At 41.1% G+C, this 23,379-nt stretch overlaps 2 protein-coding genes across 3 annotated transcripts in view; both read left to right on the top strand.

Annotated features, from left to right (window-relative positions):
* LOC137629531 (NAD kinase 2, mitochondrial-like) overlaps nucleotides 1–10,651 on the top strand; it is a 101,587-nt gene extending 90,936 nt beyond the window's left edge. For both annotated transcript variants that reach the window (XM_068360936.1, XM_068360937.1), the window contains one exon: nucleotides 9,748–10,651. In XM_068360936.1, the coding sequence (XP_068217037.1) occupies nucleotides 9,748–10,004 (257 nt within the window). In that variant the 3' untranslated portion in view covers nucleotides 10,005–10,651. The remainder of the gene's footprint in view (nucleotides 1–9,747) is intronic.
* The window catches only part of LOC137629047 (uncharacterized), a 613,817-nt gene that overhangs the window by 260,947 nt on the left and 329,491 nt on the right, over nucleotides 1–23,379 (top strand). The window lies entirely within an intron of this gene.

The raw sequence follows: 23,379 nt of genomic DNA, 5'->3' as shown, positions 1-23,379 counted from the left end.
AGGACAGAAAGAATTGTATTGTGTTTTTGGACTTTGGGAAAGCTTATGATAAGGTGTCAAAATGGATTTTGAGCAAAGTGAAAAATCTATTTTTAGGTGAGATAGCCATGTCATCTTGATGGAAGGTTCCTTTAGGTAGCTTTCTAAGGGATATTTGCTACAGTGATACTCCCAGAGAATGAACCGTAGGTCTCCAGAATTCTAACTCCTGGCGCGAGTATCCTTAATATATCTTTAAGGATATCGCATAATATCAGGGGACATATTTTTTTATATGACACTTAGCAATCTTCATCCCGAATAGATTTAACTCTTTGAGGGGGAAGAGTGGCGAACGAAGGGGGAGCCGTTATCAAGGTACCCGGTGGACCCCCTCCCTGTACTACTACGGCCCATCATTACTAGTTGCATTTAAGGAGTAATAGCCGCAGATAGAGTAGTTTCGGGTGGGGTTATTTTTTAAGGAAGAAGGGTGGTTCCATCAGGACGACATGGCTATCTCATCCAAAAATAGATTTTTCACTTTGCTCAAAATCCATTTTTTGGGCTCAGCCATGTCATCCTGATGGAAGCTTACCAGAGAATTAACTTGAAAGTACTATATTTTTGAATGAGTTCCTTATATGGTCTCCTAGACCTTTATATATGACATTACCGTTATTTGTCATATCCACTAGGTTTGGAACTAACTTAGGGCTTCCTACCCCCTGCAGGGAAATTATCGACTTCGACTATAAGGATTCAAAGTTTGTATTTCATAAGCAAAACAAAATGATAATAATGTATCCTGAGAAGGAATCTAGCCTGCTTATATGAACATCATGGTTATATATATATATATATATATATATATATATATATATATATATATATATATATATATATATATATATATATATATATATATATATATATATATATATATATATATATATATATATATATATATATATATATATATATATATATATATTTAACCTGTAAGGGAAGAATATACATATATTAATTCATTTGTTAAAATGCCACTCAATAATGTGAAGTTAATTTGTTTAGTTTCACTTAGATGTTGGATATGCTTCAACACTGTACAAATGTTCACACGGCACTGGTGGTATTGGTTAGATTCTGCACTTTATAGAACAGTCCATAAATCACCATAGTGATTTTCACTAGAAGGTATTTCACTCGAGGGTTCTAACACCTATTCACCCGATACACTGTTGAGTCCCAAAACAGTACACTGTTCATCGCAGCACTAGACAGCAGGTTTTATGACACTACCTGCCGCCACCACAAAGTGTTTTATCTCATGCACTTGCTTTGCATAATGTTTATAGAAGACTCTGGATGATTTCCACCCCGTATATGAGCGGAGCCTATCAAAGTCCACATGTTGAAAGAAGTTCAACGAAGAAGCAACTTTTCTTGGATCGTGACCTGCGGGTGTACTGTCAGGATCTGCTCTGCAAATAAATTAGGTGAGTTTTGCCCCCAGTTGTTTTAAGGATAAATTTTATCCTGAGGTTTTGCCTTGGGAGAGTTGTCCCTCCTTGAAGTCTGAAGTTCTTCGAAGATAGACCTTGAGACACACTACTGGACATACAGAGACATCTTCCTTAGAGGGCAGATTCTCCAAGGACCCCATCTGCTCTGCTCATTTTTGGCGAGAAAGGTAGGATAAGGGAAAAGGTTCAGTTCTCCCGTTTCCGTGAACTGAATATGGCCTTCACTCCTGGATAAGGCCTCTATTTCACTAACTCTAGCCCCTGAGGCTATAGCAAACAGAAATATCACTTTGTGTCATATCCTTTAGAGTGCAATCCTCATTGTTCATATTCAAAGCGTAGTGCAAGACTTTGTCCAATGACTATGATATGGGCTTTGGAGGGGTTGCTGGTTTGAGTCTAGCGCATGCTTTTGGTATCTTATTGAAGATTTCACTTGAAAGGTCCACCTGAAAGGCATAAAGGAGAGGTCTAATCAAAGAAGATCGATGGTAAAAAACTATCTAAGTCACACCGGAGTTAACTACTCAGTGGCGATGACAAAAGATAGTGTTGCCGCTTGGGATGGCGGCGCTCAGGGGAGGAGGAAGGGTTTATCCTCTTTTCTCTAAAAGAGAAACGTATCGAATTATACCAATGAATTCGAGGAGATATATATCCCCAACCGAATTAATGGGAATGATACAAGAGGTTAAACAATGGGATTTACATTACTAACGTATACAAAACGAGTTAGGCTGGCCTAACTTGGGTGGGGACCGCGGCTACGAGTGATACCACCTGGGTCCTCATCGTATACGAAAGTAACGTTACATATCGGAAGAGGAAATATATACAGTGAACCCTCGCTACTTCGCGGTTCGACCATCGCGGATTCACCACTTCACGGATTTTTTCCATAACCCATATATTTACAGTAACATATATATATATATATATATATATATATATATATATATATATATATATATATATATATATGTATTTATGTATATATGTATGTATGTATATATGTATGTGTATATATATATATATATATATATATATATATATATATATATATATATATATATATATATATATATATATATATATATATATATATATATACACACATATATATATGGGTAGACAGGAGAGACACTTCCGTCGGTGTAGGAGTAGGGGCGGTGATGGAAGGAGGAGCGACCTCTTGCTCCGACTCGGTGTATTCCACCTGGTCCTCATCATCTTCCGCACCTTGAGCCATAAGGGTCTTCTCCGTGCCCTCCGAAACATCCGACATGTGTTCGTCGTCCTCGGAATCCAGGTGGCACTCGTGCATGGACTGGGCCATGACTACGTCTGGTTCCACCGTAATTTGGACAGTGGGGATCGAATCTTTGGGCACCACAGAATCAGGGGAGGCCTTTGGGAACAAAAGAGACCTCATTTCTTCAGTGGCCAGGTACGGTCCGGTGGCATTCTTCTGGAAGCCACGCACCCACTTGCGTAGCTTATCCCGAGAAGTGTCCCTGACCTCCGCTGAGGGAGGGTTATGGAAGGCATCAACTAGGTGAGCCTGGCAGACCGTACAGTTCAGCGGGTCCCAGAATTTCAAATCCCCTTTCTTGTTAGCACAAGGGGCGTGAGTCCTGCAAGCCGTATGCCCGTAGAAGTGCGGGCGTTTCACAGCGCAGAAGTCGAAGTCACACTTCTTCTGCTCCTCCTGTGGAAGAAAGAGAAAATGAGTATGGGGGGAGTCATAAGAATGGCTCTTAGACTAGGTTAATATTAATCATTAACTTTAACTTGATAAAGGGTGTGATGCACAGAGGATTGAGATAGGAAAGAAACATACTCCGTGCATCCCGCCCGGCTGGTTACCGTAAGCTTTATCCTTGTATAATCCGAGGTGGTCGAATGCACAGGATAGAATTCCAATAGAAGTCCATAGGGCAAATGGAATTCCATAGGAATTGTTAAGGATAAGGTTGGGACTGAGGCCACTCAGTCCCAAATTAGGGGGCTAAAGGATCCCAAAGGGTAACTGCTTCCGGCAACCAGCCGCGCTAAGATACACGCAGCATGCTGGAAATCTGTAAAATGCAAGAAGACAGCATGATTACCAGTAGAACAGTACTAAGGTACTGATCGATATACGTAAACAAGCCATCTGGTTGCAGTGTAGGGCTATCAGTATTAGATGATAGCTAGTAGAAGGGGGTGCAAGTCGTCTTGACGCCTCCGGAAGGTTCCGGCACGCCGGAGGCCGCTCCAGCAGAGTTTCTGGCATTAGGACAGACAATATAAAAGTCAAAGAGTAATACCAGGGAGGCGGCCGCCGGCACAGCGGCGGCACGCCGGCAGAGGGAGCGGCGGCTCCGGCAGAGGGAGCGGCGGCTCCGGCAGCCGGAGGTTGCCGGATTGGTGACAGGAACAAGGATGGTTATAGCAGAACCGGGTTGCCGGCAGTGGATGCCGGAACTCCGGGGGCCGGCCGGCGGGCGGACGACCAAGCTATGAGGAAGGGGGAGAGCCATCGGCTGGAAGCCGGCGGCAGGCAGCAGTCCCCCGGCACACGGAGGACTGGCGGCCATGGGGATATGGGGTGAGTCACCAAGGTAGGAGGTGGGTATCGCCGACAGTGGAGGCGGCAAGGGACCGGCACCCGGATAGTGAAAGAGACAGAGGGAGGGATGTAGGGGGGTCCGGCCATGGACTCCCAGACATTCCCCCTGAGAGGGTGTACCCATGATAGAGGCTGACTCTATCACCCAGAAGCAGGGGCCGCAGAGGACCGGGAGCTAGGGTAGCCCAAGGGAGGGCTAGGGGACACCCAAAAAGGGGGGGGGGGGTGAGACCCCTGCATACAGAACACATCCAGTGGCTAACCCCATATGACACTATGAAGGGTATATGTACCAGAGCGGACTGTACACAGAAGCTCAAGGTAGCCCTATCACTCCACCCTAAGGAGGAGTTGTAGGACAGGGGACAGATGGGTATAGACTAACCTAAGTATAGGCTAGGCTATACAAGCGATAGGTGGGGAGGGGAGAAGAGAAGGGTCTTCCATGGAAGGGGTTCTGTACCAGAGCGGCCACTAAGGAAGGGAGGACACTCCCTAACCTCAGGTAAGGCAGCCTGACTGAAACGGTGCATGGGTACAGTTTCAGCAAGGAACAAAATAAACCCTTCCAAAACCTAACCTAGAGCAGGGATGTACGTCCTGAACTAGGAAGGATAGAAGACATGTCGCTATCGCAGGAAAGTCGTAGACTTAGTCCTAGCAATAGAGGAAAGACTAGCCGTTCCTCACTCTCAGGCGCAACCCTAAGGGGGGGTCATTCCCGTAGGGAGGACAGAGAGGCGATAACATACTCTGATAAGAGCTTGATCCCCTTACGTGGTAGGGGGAGCAAGGCTACACAGAGGGAATGCCCAAGGGCAGGGGGATGAAGGAAGCATATTGGGGTCCTACATGTAGGTTAGGTTAGGAAGGCACACTAACTAACCTATCCCCTATATGGTCCCTGAAGGCGAAAACACTTGCATCACAGTCAATAGTATTGTAAAATAATGCCACTATCTTCATAAGTAAGCCTAGGATCACTGATAAAATCATGCATGAACACTAATATAGGCGCTCTGGCCTGGGGGCTATAGTAGCCAACTGGTATGGGGTCAATCGATGACCGGTAAAAAAGCGTCAAAACACTATATAAAAGTTCCTAGCTATGAAGACTAAATAAACTAATATTATCGATTAGTAAATAAGGCCGGAAGCGTTGTTGTGGCTAACTAAATAAGGCATGCAGAACAACAACGACGCCATAAAATGGCGGGTCCGGTAGAGGCACAGCTCTGCCACAAAACAACAAATATCTCGAAAAGTAATATTTACTTTACGGTCAGAGCTTAACTAAACAATACTGGAACCTTGTACTCAACTTTCCAGAAGAAGGCGAGGCCGAAGGTAGCGACATGATAAAGATGCAAGACGATAAAGTACGCACAGGGAAAAGTCCGACTAGTAAGGCAAGCTACTAAACGAAGGATGAAGACGGTCGTGACGTCATTTAAGCAATGGCGCCCGTTTGTTTACGTCTCGAGTACCAAAAGTAGCCACGGATGAGATTAGCTATGGAACGGCTCCCAGCTATTCTCTGCCCTTACACACCGAAGCATTAACTCTGTTCGGGGTGTAGATAGCTATGTGGCGCGTTAATACATGCGTCCCCTGTTGATATACGATGTCTTAAAAGGGAAACCTTTAGGATACTCGCTCCAGAAGTTAGAATTCTGTGATAACCTGTGGTTAAATTCTCTGGGAATATCTTAGTAGTTATTTACCCAAGGAAGCTACCAAAAAGGAACCTTCCATCAGGACGCCATGGCTTGAGCCCAAAAATATATATATACACATATATATATTTATATATATATATACACACACATATATATATATATATATATGTATATATATATATATATATATATATATATATATATATATATATATATATATATATATATATATATATATATATATATATATATATATATATATATATATATATATATATATATATATATATATAAAGTAGGAAGATGTGATGTAGTTCTAAGGGAATAGTATGGGAAATATGTCTGGGTAATAAGCAAAGCTCTACCTCCAGTTTGTTTCTTCATTATGATCAGAGATAAATGTAAACAAAACATTGGTTGCCATTTTTTAACGTGCTTTTTAGCGTGTTTAGGAAACGCATGATATAAAATTGCCTTTAATATTTGTGCCTGTTTTAGTTTAGGGTACTGTAGTACATGCATTAAGTGTTCTGTACATTAAAGGGTAGTTTGTTAACAGTACTACGTACAAGGGAAGGTTTTAAAAGTCTGAATATACATGTTGAATAAATAGGTAAATATGGTGTCACTACTTCGCGGATTTTCACCTATCGCGGCCGCGTCTGGAACCTATCTACCGCGATAAATGAGGGTTCACTGTATATGCAATCTTCACTAGTATAATTTTGCTTAACTAGCTAAAAAGTTTCTTTATAGCTAAATACCGGAACGTCGCACTACTAACTAAATAATTGCATTTATGACGTGCGACAGCGGTGGTCGCCTCCGGGGTTGGCTGCACTCCACTTAACACACTTAAATTATGCGAATTCAACTGTGAGAAGGGAGCTGTAAATTATACGCAGGAAAGATCAAATACTCAACATCCAGAGGATGAAGATGCTGGAGATTGCATGATAATAATCCAATAAACTGTAACAACACCGAGAGAAACCCGGAAGCGCACTTAGCTTAAATGCTACAGTTGAAAGGAATGATGGCCCGTAGTAGTACAGGGAGGGGGTCCACTGGGTACAGTACCTTCATAACGGCTCCCCTTTCGTTCGTCACTCTTCCCCCTTAAAGACTTAAATCTATTTGGGGTGAAGATTGCTATGTGTCGTATCAAAAAATACGTCCCCTGATATTATGCGATATCCTTAAAGATATATTAAATATACTTAAGCCAGGAGTTAGAATTCTGGAGACCTACGGTTAATTCTGTGGGAGTATCACTGTAGCAAATATCCCTTGGAAAGCTACCTAAAGGAACCTTCCATCAGGACGACATGGCCGAGCCCAAAAAAGATGAATTATGGTATTGCATTAGGCTCTCTGGAGCAGGTAAGATAAGTATGTGAGGGCAGCGCGGGATATGTATGAGAATATTCAAGTGAGGTGTGCAGTGGGCACAACGGAATGGTTTAATTTTGAGGTTGGATTGCACCAGGGATCGGCTTTTAGCCCTTTCCTGTTTGCAGTTATCATGGATAGATTGATTGATGGCATTAGGCAGGAGTCTCTATGGTCTAGTAATGCGGAGATTAAAGCAAATCTGGAAATTTAGAATGGATGGGTATGAAAATCAGCCGAAGTAAGACAGAGTATATATGTGTAAGTGAGAGGAATGCCTGGAATGCTGTGTGATTGGAACATATAGAATTGAGAAAGGTAGATGAATTTGAATATATAGGATCATCTATACAAAGTGATGGTTGGTGCAATGTGGAGGCGAGTAGGAAAATTTATTCTGGTTGGAATGGCTGGAGAAGAGTATGAGGTGTGGTATGCAAAAAAAGGGATATTAGCAAGTCTGAAAGGGAAAACATATAAGGTGTTGGTAAAACCAGCTATGCTATATAGTTTGGAGACTGTACCTTAACCAAGAAGTATGAATAAGAGAAGGAAGTTTCAGAAATGAAAATGTTGAGGTTCCCACTTCTAGTAACAAGAAAGAATATCATCAGAGGAACTGCACATGTTAATCAGTTTCGAAAGAAAGTAAGGGAAGCAAAACTAAGGTGGGTCGGGCACGTAAAGAGAAGGGAGGAAGAGTATGTCGGAAGTAGGATGCTAAGCATAAATCCACCAAATAAAAGGAAGAGAGGAAGACCTAAGAGGAGATTTATAGATTTGCTAAGAGAAGATCTGAGGGTAGTTGGCATGACAGAGGAGGATTCAGTGGATAGAAGTGGATGAAGACAGGTGATCCGCTGTGGTAACCTCTGAATGGGAGAAGTCGAAAGAAAGAGAAGAAGTACTTTATGGAATTTTTTCAGATAACTTCGACCCTTCAGTTTGTTGATTTGCTTCACAAAGAACAAGAAAGGTAAAGTTTTGCATAGCAATTAGTAAAATACAAACTCAAAAGCTCATTATTAAAAATAACTAAAATGTATGCATATTTTTTTTTTGGACTTATCAGTCATAAAAAGCAGTAATCTACAAATTTCACTATGCAAAAACAAATGAGTACTTGTATTATTTCGTTTTTGGAAAATATTTTTATGGCTAATTATATAAAGATTACTGACCCCATCAAAACATGAGCTTGAGAACAAACCTTGAAAATTTGGGCATCTTTCCTCACACTACTGCATAACAGGTCGTATAAATGGAAGCATACATTTGTTTGCTAGGAAGGCGATATGTCTGTTTGGCGTGGTGCCTATTTCTGATAATTTTGACATTTTGTTTTTGTTTTGCTTCTTGAAAACTGGCAAATAATAATAATTCAGCCTCAGCTTTGCACCAAAACTAATATAATATCATTGATATTGAATTTTATATATAAGATGCAATTGGAAACTATTGTCAGTAATAGCAGTTGCTGAGAGAGGAGGTGACTCAGGAACAGCCACTTTTAATTAGAGACCCAAATCTGAAAAAGAAAGGTTAAGTATACATATGAAGTACTTAGAGCAGATTTATTTCTTATTACATACATTATTTAAATTCGGGTAATTGAATCACAAAAAATAATTGATTCTACATACAGAATTCTTTTTCAATCATGAGGTGACAGAAAATCTATAATGGTTCTTAATTTTGTCTATAAAAAGCTTATATTTTCGTCCTAAATATTTTTTAGGAATGGTAAGAAATTCTTTTATTCACCCCCAGGCCATAAAGAAAGAAACCCTGGACGAGAAAGATAATAAGGAATATAGTTTTCCTCACAGTGAAGTAAGAAACCTACCTATATGGCGAAGTGTTGAATGTTTTGTAAATTAAAACAGATCATTGTAGTTGTGAGAACTTGAGTGCAAAGCAAGCATCTAAGGTCAAAAAGTATTCAATATTATCATGACTTGTGCTTAACTCTACTTCTGTTACTTTTTCGTGTTGCTTATTACTCTAACTTGGCTTATGAGGATGCTTATTTACTTTGATTTATATGTCTATAGAGGTCTGGACAATATAGGCATGAATTGCTATGAAAAACTGCAGATTTCCCTGCCATTAGCTATAGTAGCAAGACTCACTGGACCATCCATTCCAGCTGGCCAAGAAAAGCACTCGCTAATCATGACATTTGAAATAAGCTAATTTTATTATGAACCGTCACCAACTAGGTCATAAGGAGGAAAAAAATTGATAATTTTGAAATGCAAAGATGCAGTAGTTGAAAAAATCATAAAATGATACAATACATTAATTTTTTTACCAAACTGGAAAGCTGTGCAAAGAAAATAGGACGCATGGAGTAAATAAAATTTCTGCTAGAGTTGTTTTGGAACTCTGAATTACAGGTAGTCATGTAGGAACTTCTTTTTTTATGCTTGTCTGGAAATTAAATTGGACTCGCAATTAGGCTGCCATAGGGCAATGATTTTGTGACGAAACAAGTTTGTAAGTAAAACACTGTGTCAGACATATACAGTAGTGTGTGACTTTCATGCATCTGTTTCAGAGGCACCAAGAATGGTATATACTATCAGGGATCAACTTATTTCATCCCCCACAAGAAGTGAATGCGTTAAACCTCGCGGGCACGCAAGGTCTATTGCAGTCAAGTCACGGTGCTTTGATGCGTCTTTAGTGATTGATGGTGGTCTTTCCTTCACCTTCAATGATGGAACAAGAGCACTATTAGAAATCTATGAAGAAGATTCGCTTCGCACTGTGACTCTACACGAAGATCCAACAGAAGTTTCTTTCAAGCACTGATTTTTATATATAAAGCTTTTGTTCCACAGATTCTGTAAAGTTTCTTGTTTGTTTAGACAATGAAATTTATTGGAGAGTTATGTTCAACCACTCCTTGTTGTATAGAATAAAAGTAAAGATTTATTACAAGTGGGCCAGTGATTCTGTATACTGCATTTGTTTATAAGATACATTGTTAAAAAGAATTTCACAATGATATATCAAAGCCTTGTACAATAAATATATTCATTTTTTCAAGAACAACTTTAATCATTTGGTAAAACCCTTAACATTTGGTTTATAGAATTTTTTTGGCCCTATGCCTATGTGTTTGGTGTGAAAAAATACTTTTTTGTCCTCTGACAGTAATGTTGAAGTTAGTTCTATTTAACGAAAGAATTCATATATTGAAGTAAATCACTTTAGTTAGGTTTTCCACAATGAAATTCCCTGAGTATTCTCAGTAGTATATAGTGGTTCTAGACATGAAAGCTTGTTTAAATTGTTTTAGTTCTTTACCTAAAATTGTGCTTACACAGTTACTTAAAGATTTTTTTATGATAGAGTATTTTGTGATCATTTTTAGATTCTGAGTGTTTAAAGGATATCGTTGTGCCATTATTATTGCTACAATTGGTATTGTGATTTTAATAAACTTATGTATTCTGTCTTTCTTGCATTCACACCTTTTTCTAGCATATTTTCTCCTCATTGCCATTAAAATGTCAGCAGCTGCATGCCATATGAGTAGCAGTAGCACTATGTCTGAAAATTTTTCATACTATATTCATCATCCACAGACGAACATCAAATGATGTTATTGGTTACTATGGACTGCTTATATAAAGTAAGTCTTAAATATCTGAATGCCCAGGATAGTCAGATAAGAAAATTATATAGAGCATTCTCAATGATGAACTAATTAAATGGCAATACAAAAGATTAATATCTAGATTAGGGATAAGGAATTTCATGGACTATTGTTTTGTTTGGGTTTAACTTCATCCCCATATTTTGCACCATACACTAATGTTAGTTAGATCTCTGATTAAGATTCAGCAACCGCAGGACTACGTTAAGGAGATGGGTTTAATCCATAAGCAACAACTTGTTATAATGCTAAACCACAGCTCATGCTTATATAATTTGAAAGTAAAAGGACAAGATATCCATTCTGTGTAACACAAAATATCACATTCATGTTCCCATAAACAACTACTCTTCACAATGTACTGGTTAGAAGCATGGTAATAATACTTAGAAATGTTCTACCAACTCCTGTAAGTTGAATTTTGCTAACAGCTGCTGAAAATCTTTAGGTGATACTGAAATCTAAGGAACTGGTCTGTAATCAGAAACTAAATCCATATAATGGAGTAACATTATCAATTTTCCGAGGAAACCCGGAATTTTAACAATGAAATTTATTTCTTTACTGATCTGATGTTCATATTACTTTCTCTTATGATGTTTATATTAATGTCACCTTAAATTTTTAGAAGTTTTCCATTTTTTTCTCTTCCAATATGCTAATGTCTATGGTAAACCATGAAATTAACGGCGGCTACTGACAGTAGCATGTTGTGCATGTTGCATGATCATTTTCAGTTTGAAGTTGACAAAATTCCCCATCCTCTTGTTAGTGAAGAGGAGAGTGGGCATGTATGTGAACTTGGTGAGTACAGAAATATCAAATTTTACTACTTAAGATTCCATTTATTTCTATGAACCTTCCCTGATATTCATGTAGCTGACTCCAACACACTAGTGGTGTTGAGTAGAAAATGAAGGCAAGAGATAGGGTATAGTTTCCAATAATTAATTAAATAATGTCCTAGACTTAACTGCCATCTAGGTTTAGGGTACTCAAAATTCCAGATTGTTTCTCCTAAATATTACTTTATACTGAATGTTAATTTACTTTACATTCTAGCTATTGAAGCGCTTGGTTAATAATCTTCCTCCAAACACAAGGAAGGATACTTTAGCCAGTACGTTACACAAAGCCAGGAATGAATTTTAATCACATTTTGATTTATTAATTTGTATTGAACTACAGACACCAGCATTCACACAAAACCCAGAAGAAGATGCCTCCAATTAAAAGTTAAAGAACCATAAAAACACAGTTTGAATTGCGAGGTGAAAAATAGACGTCTGAACAGGTGACGAGAAAGCTAAAAAGGACAAAAGGACTATGACACATCATCGACTAGTTTGTTGTCATTGATCACCAAAGAGTTCCAAGATGGGGAGGCCTTTTGCAAGGATAGAAACAGAAGATACTTATTTTGAGATGTACATCGACATTTAAACAGCTTTGAGATAGAAGCAATACAAACATCGGAAGAGTTCCAGGAAAATAAAACAATACCACATGTCTTGCCTTTCTGTGTACTTCAGTCTCCATTCAAAAACAAAAGATGCTACCTTATTAATCATCAAACAATCGTTCCGTATCCCACTGAAGTATTCTCCTACTTTAAAGGCCGAAAGGTTTGTTCATGTGAAGAACAAATATATAATTTAAAAATCAGTTTGGAACCATTTTGAATGGCAAAAATATTGCATATAGAATTTGCATTACTTAATATTTGCCAAATAGATTCTTTACAGCAAACGATATAAATGGTAATACTGTATTTAACTAGACATTTTGGCATTTCTATTTGATAAAATTCAACTACTGTATTCTCTTTTGAAATGAAAAGAAAGCCAGTTTCCTACTGTGAAAAATATTATAGGATTCATCAATCAAAGAAATTAATCACAATGTTTCTCAACCACGATTGTCAAACTCTGTTTGAAAATCAAATCTTTATATTTATTTTTTCTTTTTGATGTGTAATACAGTACAGGTACCTGGATTAAATAATAATAATACATAATCATTCAAAATGTAATTCAACTTACTTTTGCATGACAGAAAATTTATCAATTTCTACTTTTGTATTTTTAGCTAATATTTTCAGTGTGATGGTGGTCTCCCCATTAACTAATATTTCTTTTTGCATGCTTCAGGATCTAATGTGTGCTCTCTGGTAGATACTGGTGCCTTTCATTCCCTTCTGCCTGTCATTCTCTGCTGCCATGCTCCATCTGTAAGGCTGGAATCCCATCATTCCAAGATTGCTAATGTATGCCTTATAGCTGTCAACGGATCTGCTTTCCCCACCCAAGGCTACAAGACACTAACTCCCTCATTTAGGTGCGGCCAGTAACGATAGAATTTCATCATTAACAACGTTACACTCCCTCTCATGGGTGCAGATTTCCTGGCCCATTTCTACCTCCTGGTTGATGTCGCACATCGACGCTTAGTCAACGCCAGCTCTTACTCGCCATCACCTTTATTGCCTTCTCCCTCCGACCTTGCTCTCCACATCAGTGCACCCACTGATGCCTATGTATCACTACATCAAGATGACAGGCCCCCAGTGTTTGCAAGATTCACACTGTTGACATCAGACCATTTGGCTGCTGCTCAATGCAAATTTGTCAAAGTGGAAGAAATATACCTTTGTTAAAAGCCTTCAAACCCTTTGTCGTCGCCCCTGTACATTGTCCAGAAAAGAAGGGATTCCTACATCCTTGTGGGGATTACAGGCATGTTAGTATGCATACAGAATTAGACAACTAGCCCCTCCCAACATTGCAGACATCACCACCTACCTTCAGGGTACTAAAGTTATTCTCGACCTTCAATCTCCTAAAGGGATATTATGAGGTGGCCATGAACCCAGAAGACATCCCCAAGACTGCTTTCACCACCCCCATCGGCAAATATATCATCAAATATTCTTGCTAGGCCTACGTAATGCAAGAGGCCACATTTCAATGACCTAAGGATGTCATCTGAGGGACTTCCCTTCACCGTATGTTGTGTATAGGACACTAATATTCTCCCCATCCAAAGAGGACCAATTACATCACCTACACATCGTCCTTCGCTGCCTGCAGCAGTAAGGCCTTGTATTTGGGTATGACCAGTGTACCTTTGGTACCAAGTTAGTGATATTCTAAGGTCATTGCATTATTCCGGAGGGCGTTCACCCCCTCCCTGAGAAGGTATCAGTAGTGCCATCAATAGTCAAAGCGCTTCAGTAGTTCTTGAACAGGGTGAACTACTATCACCGGTTCTTGCCAGTCATTGCTGCCCCTCTAGCCCCTCTCGACTCCCTTAAGGGCAAGCCGAAAAACCTGAAAAGGGCTCATTCAGGAGGCGACCTTCTACAATGCAAAGAAAGCCCTATCAACTGCTACTGCTCTCACCTTTCCTGTATCAACTGCACTCCTACTTTCCACCAGTGCCAGTGACATTGTTGAAGGGGTGGTACTCGAACAAATGATTAATGGATCACCCTGCCTATTGGTATCCTTCAGTAGAAAACTTTCCAAGGCCAAATCTAGCTACAGTTGCTCTCCAACAGTGCGGTTACAATATTCCACTTTACCGAAATCTGCATAATATTTTAAATAAAGTTTGGATTCTTCGAGGATCCCTGTGATTATAACTGGGCAAACACACCCGATGTTTTCAACCTATCCGCACTTCTTTGAACCTGGCCTTTGCGCCATTTCCCTCCTTGCACAATGTCACTTCTCTGGCTGAATCTGTCTCACTTTCTCAGTGTTCTTCATCACAAAAGCCTCTCCCACAAGTGTTTGTCAACCAACGAGTGCTCTTCCATTATGGTCCTTATGAAAGCTGCTTCATCTTCTCAAACTACTGCTAAGTGGCATAGAAAGATCATGAATCAAAGCTAAGATGGAGGTTCTTGAGAAATGCATGGAAGGGATGTATTATGCAGCCATAGGAGAACTTTTTGGGCTGAATTGGAGTACAAGGTACATGGTAAAGAACGTAAAGGAGTTTTGTGCTGCCAAAGGGGCAAGTGCCTCACGCAGTGCGAAGAATGTCTGAAAGCTGAGGGACAAGAGCATAATCCAACCGGTAAATGCCTTGCTTTTGTGGATTGAGTATCAGTATTGCAAGGGAATAACCAACTTGCTTATCATATGAGAGAAAGCCAAGGCTCTGCTCCAGCATTTCATGCAAGATAAACCTAAGCTGACCACCATTCAAGACACCACATCTGTGCCACATAACGCCTTTCCAAGCCAACAAATGCTAGTTTAAGAAGTTTAAACGGCGTTTTTCACTGAAAAACATGAAAATAACTGGGGAGCCAGGCTCAAGGACCATGAGGCAGCAAAAGCTTTCCATGCGGAGCTTCTTAATATCATGAGGAGTGGTTATAAACCAGAACCATTTTGAAATATGGATGAAACTTAGGTTTATGATCATTCTGGAATTCTTATTTGTATTCTTGATTAAAAGAATTCAACTTTAAGTACACCTAACGTAACTGTAAATCTAATTGGTAGACATGTAGATGAATTTCCGTCATGTATCAAGTATTAATTTTAATGATTAATATACATACAGTCCATTACTTTGAATAAATATTCGTTACAGTATTATATACAAGTATTGATATATTCTATATTTTGCTTTTATAGCTTAACAGATTTGCTTTGGAAGAAGATGCCTCATAGGACATTTATTGCCCAGAAAGAATGCTGTGCTCTCAGTTTCAAGGCAACAAAGGACAGGTAGGCTAAGTGTAATTTTTTTTGCTTATTTCACTGAATTCAATTAATGTAACTTTTTAGAAAATAATCTGTTGGATTACATACAGTATCTCTGTTGCTTTGAAGCCCATTTCAAAAATTGTGCCTTTTTTCTGTCTTACCCAGGCTTACGTCAATTTTGTGCTGAAATGCCGTGGGTTCACATTATTCGGCAGGGCTATACATACAAGTCAACAAGGCCACATGCACTCCAACACCACAACATGAGCATGCAACCTGTTTACAGGATATGCAACTAGATGGCATGGATGATGAGCAAGCTCTTCCTGAACTTGTTTCATTACTGCTTCATGCTGGAGGTTGTGTGCTACCTGCAGAATAAAGGGATGGAGTTTAAGGTCCTGTTGACCCTTGATAATGCTCCAGGACACCCATTCCTCCATTAAAGTATTACATCCTAATGTGCAAGTGGTGATCTTTCCTCCCAACACCACTGCATTCATTCAGCCAATGGACCAGAGAGTCATGAAAAACTTCAAGGTACATTACAGCTGACAAGTGATAGTGTGACTCCAAGCAGCCATGGATAACTATCCTGCCCGCAGTGTCATCCAATATTGGAAGGAATCATTCAATGAAATGAAACCACTGATGATGAATGCTTGCTGGAAATGTTTGTGGCCATAGTGTGTTTAGGACTTTGCTGCCTTCAGTCCTGATGGAGCTTTTTAACAGACAGTCAAGAAGATCGTGACCTTGGCAAGGGAAGTGGCAGTTGAAGGCTTCCAGGAAGTGGCTGAGGATGACGTCTTGTAGTTGCTTGATAGACATGACGAGGAGATGACCAAGGAGGACCTGGCTTTATTAGTCCACTCATCAAGTGAGGAAGAGGAGGATGCTTAGGCACATGACAAAGAATATGAAGGCAGCACACTTGAGAAGTTGGCTGAGGTGTTGCAGGTGGTGGAGAATTTCAAAAAGAAGTCCTACAGCATGGACCCTTCAATGGTGCATGCCCTCAATATGATTTGTACCATGGATGAGGGTTTTCAGCCTACAAGTGCATCATGGATGAAATGAAGAAGGTAGCAAAGCAGCTCCCCTTCATGTGAAATGGCTACCTCCTCCTCTAACAACAGATGCTCCTGAATCTCAAAACACCATTTCCAGCTACCCCTGAGGAACTCCCATAAAACAGTGATGATGATGGTGTAGATGATCTCCTTCCTTTACACGAGAAAAGTACTGTATGATATTTTTTTCTGCTACTTTTAAAGCATTTAAAATTTACTTTAGGAATATTAATGAACAAAATTAAAATAGAAAAAAGAGATAAAAGAATAATGTATGGTATTTGACACTTAGAATATTGATTAAATATTTATATTTAGAGAAGTAATTTTTTTTCATTACAGCACTGATGACTCATCGAAGTAGATGTGACATGACGTGCAGTTGCGTCCCTACATCATTCGTCCATTTGTAACTGCACAACTTATCCTCATCCATCTCAACTTTCATTCATTTAAGATCACTCCACCTTTCGTGAGACAGTGCCTCTTTGTAGGATAATATCTGGTAAGTTACTCATACATTTGCTTTCTTTTTTTGTAAATACCATTCCTATATAAATGAGAGAGAGAGATATCCATTAGCATTTCTAATTAATTATTTTTTTTTAAATATTTAACTTAGCCGGTGAATATATAGCTGCAACTCTGTTGCTCGACAGACAAAAAACTGTACAAAAAAACTCGCTAGCGATCGCTATACAGGTTGCGGGTGTGCTCATCAGTGCCAACTGTCGGCCAGATACCAAACTCTATGTAAACAAAGACTCAATTTTCTCTCTGTCGACGTGTCGACAAGACGTACTTTACTCGCTGTTGAAACCTGGAGTTTTTCCCATCATCTTTGGTGAAGTACTATATTCTGGTTTGAGCTTTCGCAGTGCAGGTGTTTTATCTTCATCTTAAATCTTGAACTCGTTTTGGATAGATTTAATTTTTGGTGACAAAGAGAGTATGGACTTTCTTTGACTTTTAAATGGCCGACCCTTCCCTTAGACGGAAGTGTGTTTAGGCTTTTAGTAATTATCTTATCACGTTATAAATTAATTATAGATTTTCCTCTTCGATTAACTTTCCATTTATAATAAACATAAAAAATAAATTTTAATGTTTTGTTTATATGCGACCTTTCCTGAGAGTAGGCGGTCCTAACTTGGAAACCGAAGTTAATCAACGTTGAGCCCTTTAAATCGTAAATAGCTTTTAAAGAGCTAAGGATTTAAAACTTTTTAAATGAAATATTTTATGAAAGAATTTCTTTGAATAGTCTTCGTACTGTTTTCAAAGATGGACTAACGTTTAGTTTATTTATACTACGCAGTTTGCGCTCTATCGTTACGATAGAGAGAGAGTGTATCACGGTTTCACTTTGCAGAAAGAGTAAATCGATTCTGACGTTTTGTTCATTCTTTCAAAGCTTAAATGTTTTAAATTCTATTTTAAAGGAACTTTTTAATTGAAAAACCTTTCAGTTTTTTTTCCTTTGGTCAAATAACATGTTTTTTTGACGAAACGTAATTGGGCTCTTCTCTTAGATGCGAAATCAAGAGAGAAAGAGAGAGAGATATAGAGACGGAGGGAGAGAGAGGAGAGAAAACGTTCCGTTCAAGCGGGTAACGTTGTTCTCGAGTTACTCTCGTCCCTAGTCTCTGTACGGGGAGAAAGGATAAAATGTTTTTAGTTTTATTCTCGTCCCCAGGCAATGTACGGTGAGAGATTGAAAACATAGTTTTGAATGAACTAGTGTTTATTTTCTTCCCCAACCACTGATTTTTTTTTTTTATCTTAAAAGATGTTTACTGTTTTTTTGCTGGTATTAATATGCTTGCATTATACGCCTGATTTCGCATTTACTACCTTTTGATGAGGGTAGAATTGCGTGCTTCAGGTAGAAATCAGTAAAAGGTTCGATTTCAGTGTAATAAGTGCAAAACAGAAAATCGTAGTGATAAAGTGATATTGCGCAGTGTTACAGTGTTGCGTCCGAGGGTTCGTCTGTTCGTGCCTGTCGTTCACCTAGTCCGGGACCTCTTGCAAGCTCCCAAGCCCAGGGGAGAAGTAATGTCATACGACTTATGGGTTCGAGAGGCCTTGATCAGCGAACAGACGTTTCCCTCTATGGTATCGGGTGTATCTTACCAAGATCTCCCCTACCATAAGGCGAGAGAGACGTTTTTCTCCTCGTCATCCGAAGGCTTTTCGCATAAGAAACCTGTAACAAGGTTTCGAGACCCTTAAGCGAAAGTCAGTCCTTTCAGGACAGGTCCAGCGTCCTGGTTGCAGCCATTAGGACAGCTCTGACCCTATGCAGTCATCGGAAAACTGCTCGCCGCCTAACAAAAGCGTAACACAGACTCCGAGAGTCTTTTTTGTTGGCAAAGTGTTGCGGTCACAGACGTTACCCTCGTCTCTTACCGCAACCATTTCCGTGGATCCTTAATGGGTTGTACGGCAAGACATGCAGAATATGCTTGCCTCCCTTATGGAAGACTATTCTGCCGCTTAGTCCGTTGAGTCTAGCCGTTTATCTCATCGATATCCTGGCTTTCAGCCAACCTAACGTTCCTTTGTGCATCCTGTTGACGTTGGCGTAGCTATGTCACGTCAGTCAGGTTGTTTAGAACCACACTCGATGCGGTCTCGTGTGGATTTTCAGCCACATTTGGACGTTAGGCCACTTGCTGATGCTCCTGTTGACGTTCAGGACGTTCGCTAACAATCGGAGTTGACTTGTTTTGACGCTGTGCGTCAACCTCCGCATTCTAGAGTTGTTTTGACTGCTCAGTCTAGACAGTCAAAGCAGTCTCGAGTGGACGCTGTGCGTCTTCACGCACCTGTTGTTGTTGACAGTTCAGTTGTTGACAGTTCACAGACTGTCAAGCAGTTACATGACGTTGCGTCCTGGTCCGCTACTAATGCACCAGTGTGTGTGGACTCTGCTTGTAAAGCATTGCCATCACGGTAGGTCTCTCCCTTGCTTGAGACTCAGCTTTTTTCGGACAAGGTTCCTTTAGATGAGGAAGTTGCTGTTCCCCCTCCTACTGATATTCCCTTGAGGACTCTGTCAGACGGAGAGGAGCCTAAAGCTGCTTAGCCCTCTATGGACTTTAATTAAATCATGCTGATTTTTAAGGATCTTTGTCCGGATCTTTTTGTAACTGCTGCTCCTCGTTCGCCTAAACGTCAGAGCTTACACTAGGCCTAGCTACTTCGAAGCCGTTGTTTATAAGCTAGTGCTCTCTCGCTCTCCTAGAGAGCTTTACGTCTGCTAGGCGACTGGTTTATCACCAGGAGGAGTTTGGGGGATACAGCCTTTGCTTTCCCTTCTTTTATACTGGTTTATAGAGCGAGAGTCTGATATGACACGAGAGAAGTTCTCGGCTTGGGAGTTCCTGCCTCTGCCCAGATAGACTTCTCAAATCTCGTAGACTCTCCCTGGCGCCTGGCCAGGAGACGCTCCAAGTTTTTTACAGGTCAACTTCACAGCTGTTTTCGAGCCTTTGAAGTTTTGCTGTACAATTATGTCATGCATAAACAAGGCTTTCAGGGATGGAAAGCGGTACCGCCTCAGTCGCTAACCCCGTCTGTTGCCGCACCTGCTCCCGTAGACCCAATATGGGCTTTGCTGCAAGACATGCAGTCCAAGCTTGCGTCCTTGATAGAGGACTTTAATGCGGAGAAGGTTGCTGCTGAACCTTCTGGCCAACAACCTTCCAACCGGTCGGTTGTGCGTCCTGTTGACGCTGAGGTAACCTTCTCGCGTCTACCAGTTGAGGTGGTTCCTCCACCGATGCGACCCAGTGTGGGTTGCCAGCCGCACGTTGACGTTAAGCGACGCTCGGAGGTGGTTGTTGACGTTCAGGACGTTCAACAACCATCAGAGGTGACTTGTTTTGACGCGGTGCGTCAACCTCAGCAACCCGGTATGGTGTTGACTGCACAACCCAGACGGTCTAGACAGTCTCGGGTGGACGCTGTGCTTCCTCGTGCACCCATGGTTGTTGACAGTTCACAGACTGTGCAGCAATTCCATGACGTTGCGTCCGGCTCCGTCACGCATCCACCAGTGCGACCGGACTCAGCGAGCCAGACGTTACCCACTCCGTTGCCGTTTCCTCATCAGTTTTCGGATGAGGAACTATCTGATGAGGACGTTGCTGAACAACAAGACGATCAGCCCCCAGAATAGATCAAGCCCTGCTATCCATCCAGAAGATGCTGAAGAAGGAACGCTGCTCAGTCAGGCTGTGGATGAGTCTGGTGGGGACGCTGTCATCCCTGGAACAGTTTGTATCACTAGGAAGACTACACCTCCTTCCTCTTCAATAGCATCTGGCTTTTCACTGGAAAAAGGACAAGACGCTAGAAGCGGTCTCGATCCCGATTTCCGGAAAGATAAAGTCTTGTCTGACTTGGTGGAAGGACAATATCAACCTAAGAGAGGGTCTTCCCCTGGCTGTTCAGACTCCCCACCACGTTCTCTTCTCGGACGCATCGGACTTGGGCTGGGGCGCGACACTGGACGGTCGGGAATGCTCAGGTCTGTGGAACTCGAGTCAGAGGAGCATGCATATCAACTGCAAGGAGCTGTTGGCAGTTCATCTGGCCTTGAAAAGCTTCGAGTATCTCCTTCGAGGCAAAGTGGTGGAAGTAAACTCGGACAACACCACGGCCTTGGCGTACATCTCCAAACAAGGAGGTACCCACTCACTGACGTTGTACGAGATCGCAAGGGACCTGCTCATCTGGTCAAAAGGTCAAGACATCTCCCTAGTAACGAGGTTCATCCAAGGCGACTTGAACGTCATAGCAGATTGTCTCAGTCGGAAAGGGCAAGTAATTTCAACCGAATGGACCCTCCACAAGGATGTGTGCAAGAGACTTTGGGCCACTTGGGGTAAACCATCCATAGATCTCTTTGCAACCTCGCTGACCAAGAGGCTTCCAATCTATTGCTCTCCAGTCCCGGACCCAGCAGCAATACATATAGATGCTTTCCTCCTAGATTGGTCACATCTGGATCTCTACGCATTCCCACCGTTCAAGATTGTCAACAAGGTACTGCAGAAGTTCGCCTCTCACGAAGGGACAAGGTTGACGTTAGTTGCTTCCCTCTGGCCCGCGAGAGAATGGTTCACCGAGATACTTCGATGGTTAGTAGACGTTCCCAGAAGTCTTCCTCTAAGGTTAGACCTTCTACGTCAGCCACACGTAAAGAAGGTACTCCAAAGCCTCCACGCTCTTCGTCTGACTGCCTTCAGACTATCGAAAGACTCTCGAGAGCTAGAGGCTTTTCGAAGGAGGCAGCCAGTGCGATTGCTAGAGCAAGGAGAGCGTCTTCCATTAGAGTCTACCAATCGAAGTGGGAAGTCTTCCGAGACTGGTGCAAGTCAGTTTCTGTATCCTCGACCATTACCTCTGTAGCTCAAATAGCTGATTTTCTCTTATACCTGAGAAAAGGACGATCCCTTTCAGCTCCCACTATCAAGGGCTACAGAAGCATGTTGGCATCGGTCTTCTGGCATAGAGGCTTAGATCTTTCCAACATAAAGATCTGCAAGACCTCCTTAAGTCTTTTGAGACCACCAAGGAGCGTCTTTTGGCTACCCCTGGATGGAATTTAGACGTGGTACTAAGATTCCTCATGTCAGACAGGTTGGAGCCGTTACAATCAGCCTCCCTGAAAGATCTCACTCTTAAGACTCTTTTCCTGGTATGCTTAGCCTCGGCTAAAAGAGTCAGTGAGATTCATGCCTTCAGCAAGAACATCGGATTTTCGTCGGAAAAAGCCACTTGTTCACTGCAACTTGGTTTTCTTGCCAAAAATGAGCTGCCTTCTCGGCCTTGGCCTAAATCTTTCGATATTCCCAGCTTATCGTAGATCGTAGGCAATGAACTAGAAAGAGTCTTATGCCCTGTTAGAGCTCTTAAGTTCTATTTAAAGCGTACTAAACCTTTACGAGGCCAGTCTGAAGCTTTATGGTGTTCAGTTAAGAAACCATCCTTGCCTATGTCAAAGAATGCTTGGTCAGACTTTATCAGATTGTTAATACGAGAAGCTCATTCACATCTGAGTGAGGAAGACAGAACTTTGCTTAAGGTGAAGACGCACGAAGTTAGAGCTGTAACAACTTCCGTGGCCTTTAAGCAAAATATATCTCTGCAAAGTATAATGGACGCAACCTATTGGAGAAGCAAGTCAGTGTTCGCGTCATTTTACTTGAAAGATGTCCAGTCTCTTTACGAGAACTGCTACACACTGGGACCATTCGTAGCAGCGAGTGCAGTAGTGGGTGAGGGCTCAACCACTACAATTCCCTAATTCCATATCCTTTTAATCTGTCTCTTGAAATGTTGTTTTTTATGGGTTGTCCGGAAGGCTAAGAAGCCTTTCGCATCCTGGTTGATTTGGCGGGTGGTCAAAGTCATTTCTTGAGAGCGCCCAGATTAGGGGTTTGAGGAGGTCCTGTTGTATGGGTTGCAGCCCTTGATACTTCAGCTCCTAGGGGTCTGTCAGCATCCTAAGAGGATCGCGAGGCTCCGTAAGGAAGACGTACTTATAAGGCAGAGTAATCGTCTAAATCGACTTCCTTACCAGGTACCTATTTATTTTGTTTTTGTTATTTTGATAACTTCTAAAATAAAATAAAAACTCTTAGCTCATAAGATGTAAACATATTTAACTGGTCTCTACCCACCACCCTGGGTGTGAATCAGCTATATATTCACCG

The sequence above is a fragment of the Palaemon carinicauda genome, chromosome 37 (assembly GCF_036898095.1).
Source record: "Palaemon carinicauda isolate YSFRI2023 chromosome 37, ASM3689809v2, whole genome shotgun sequence".
Classification (NCBI taxonomy): domain Eukaryota; kingdom Metazoa; phylum Arthropoda; class Malacostraca; order Decapoda; family Palaemonidae; genus Palaemon; species Palaemon carinicauda.
Note: the sequence above shows the minus strand (reverse complement) of the source record. Positions and strands in the feature narration are given on the sequence as shown.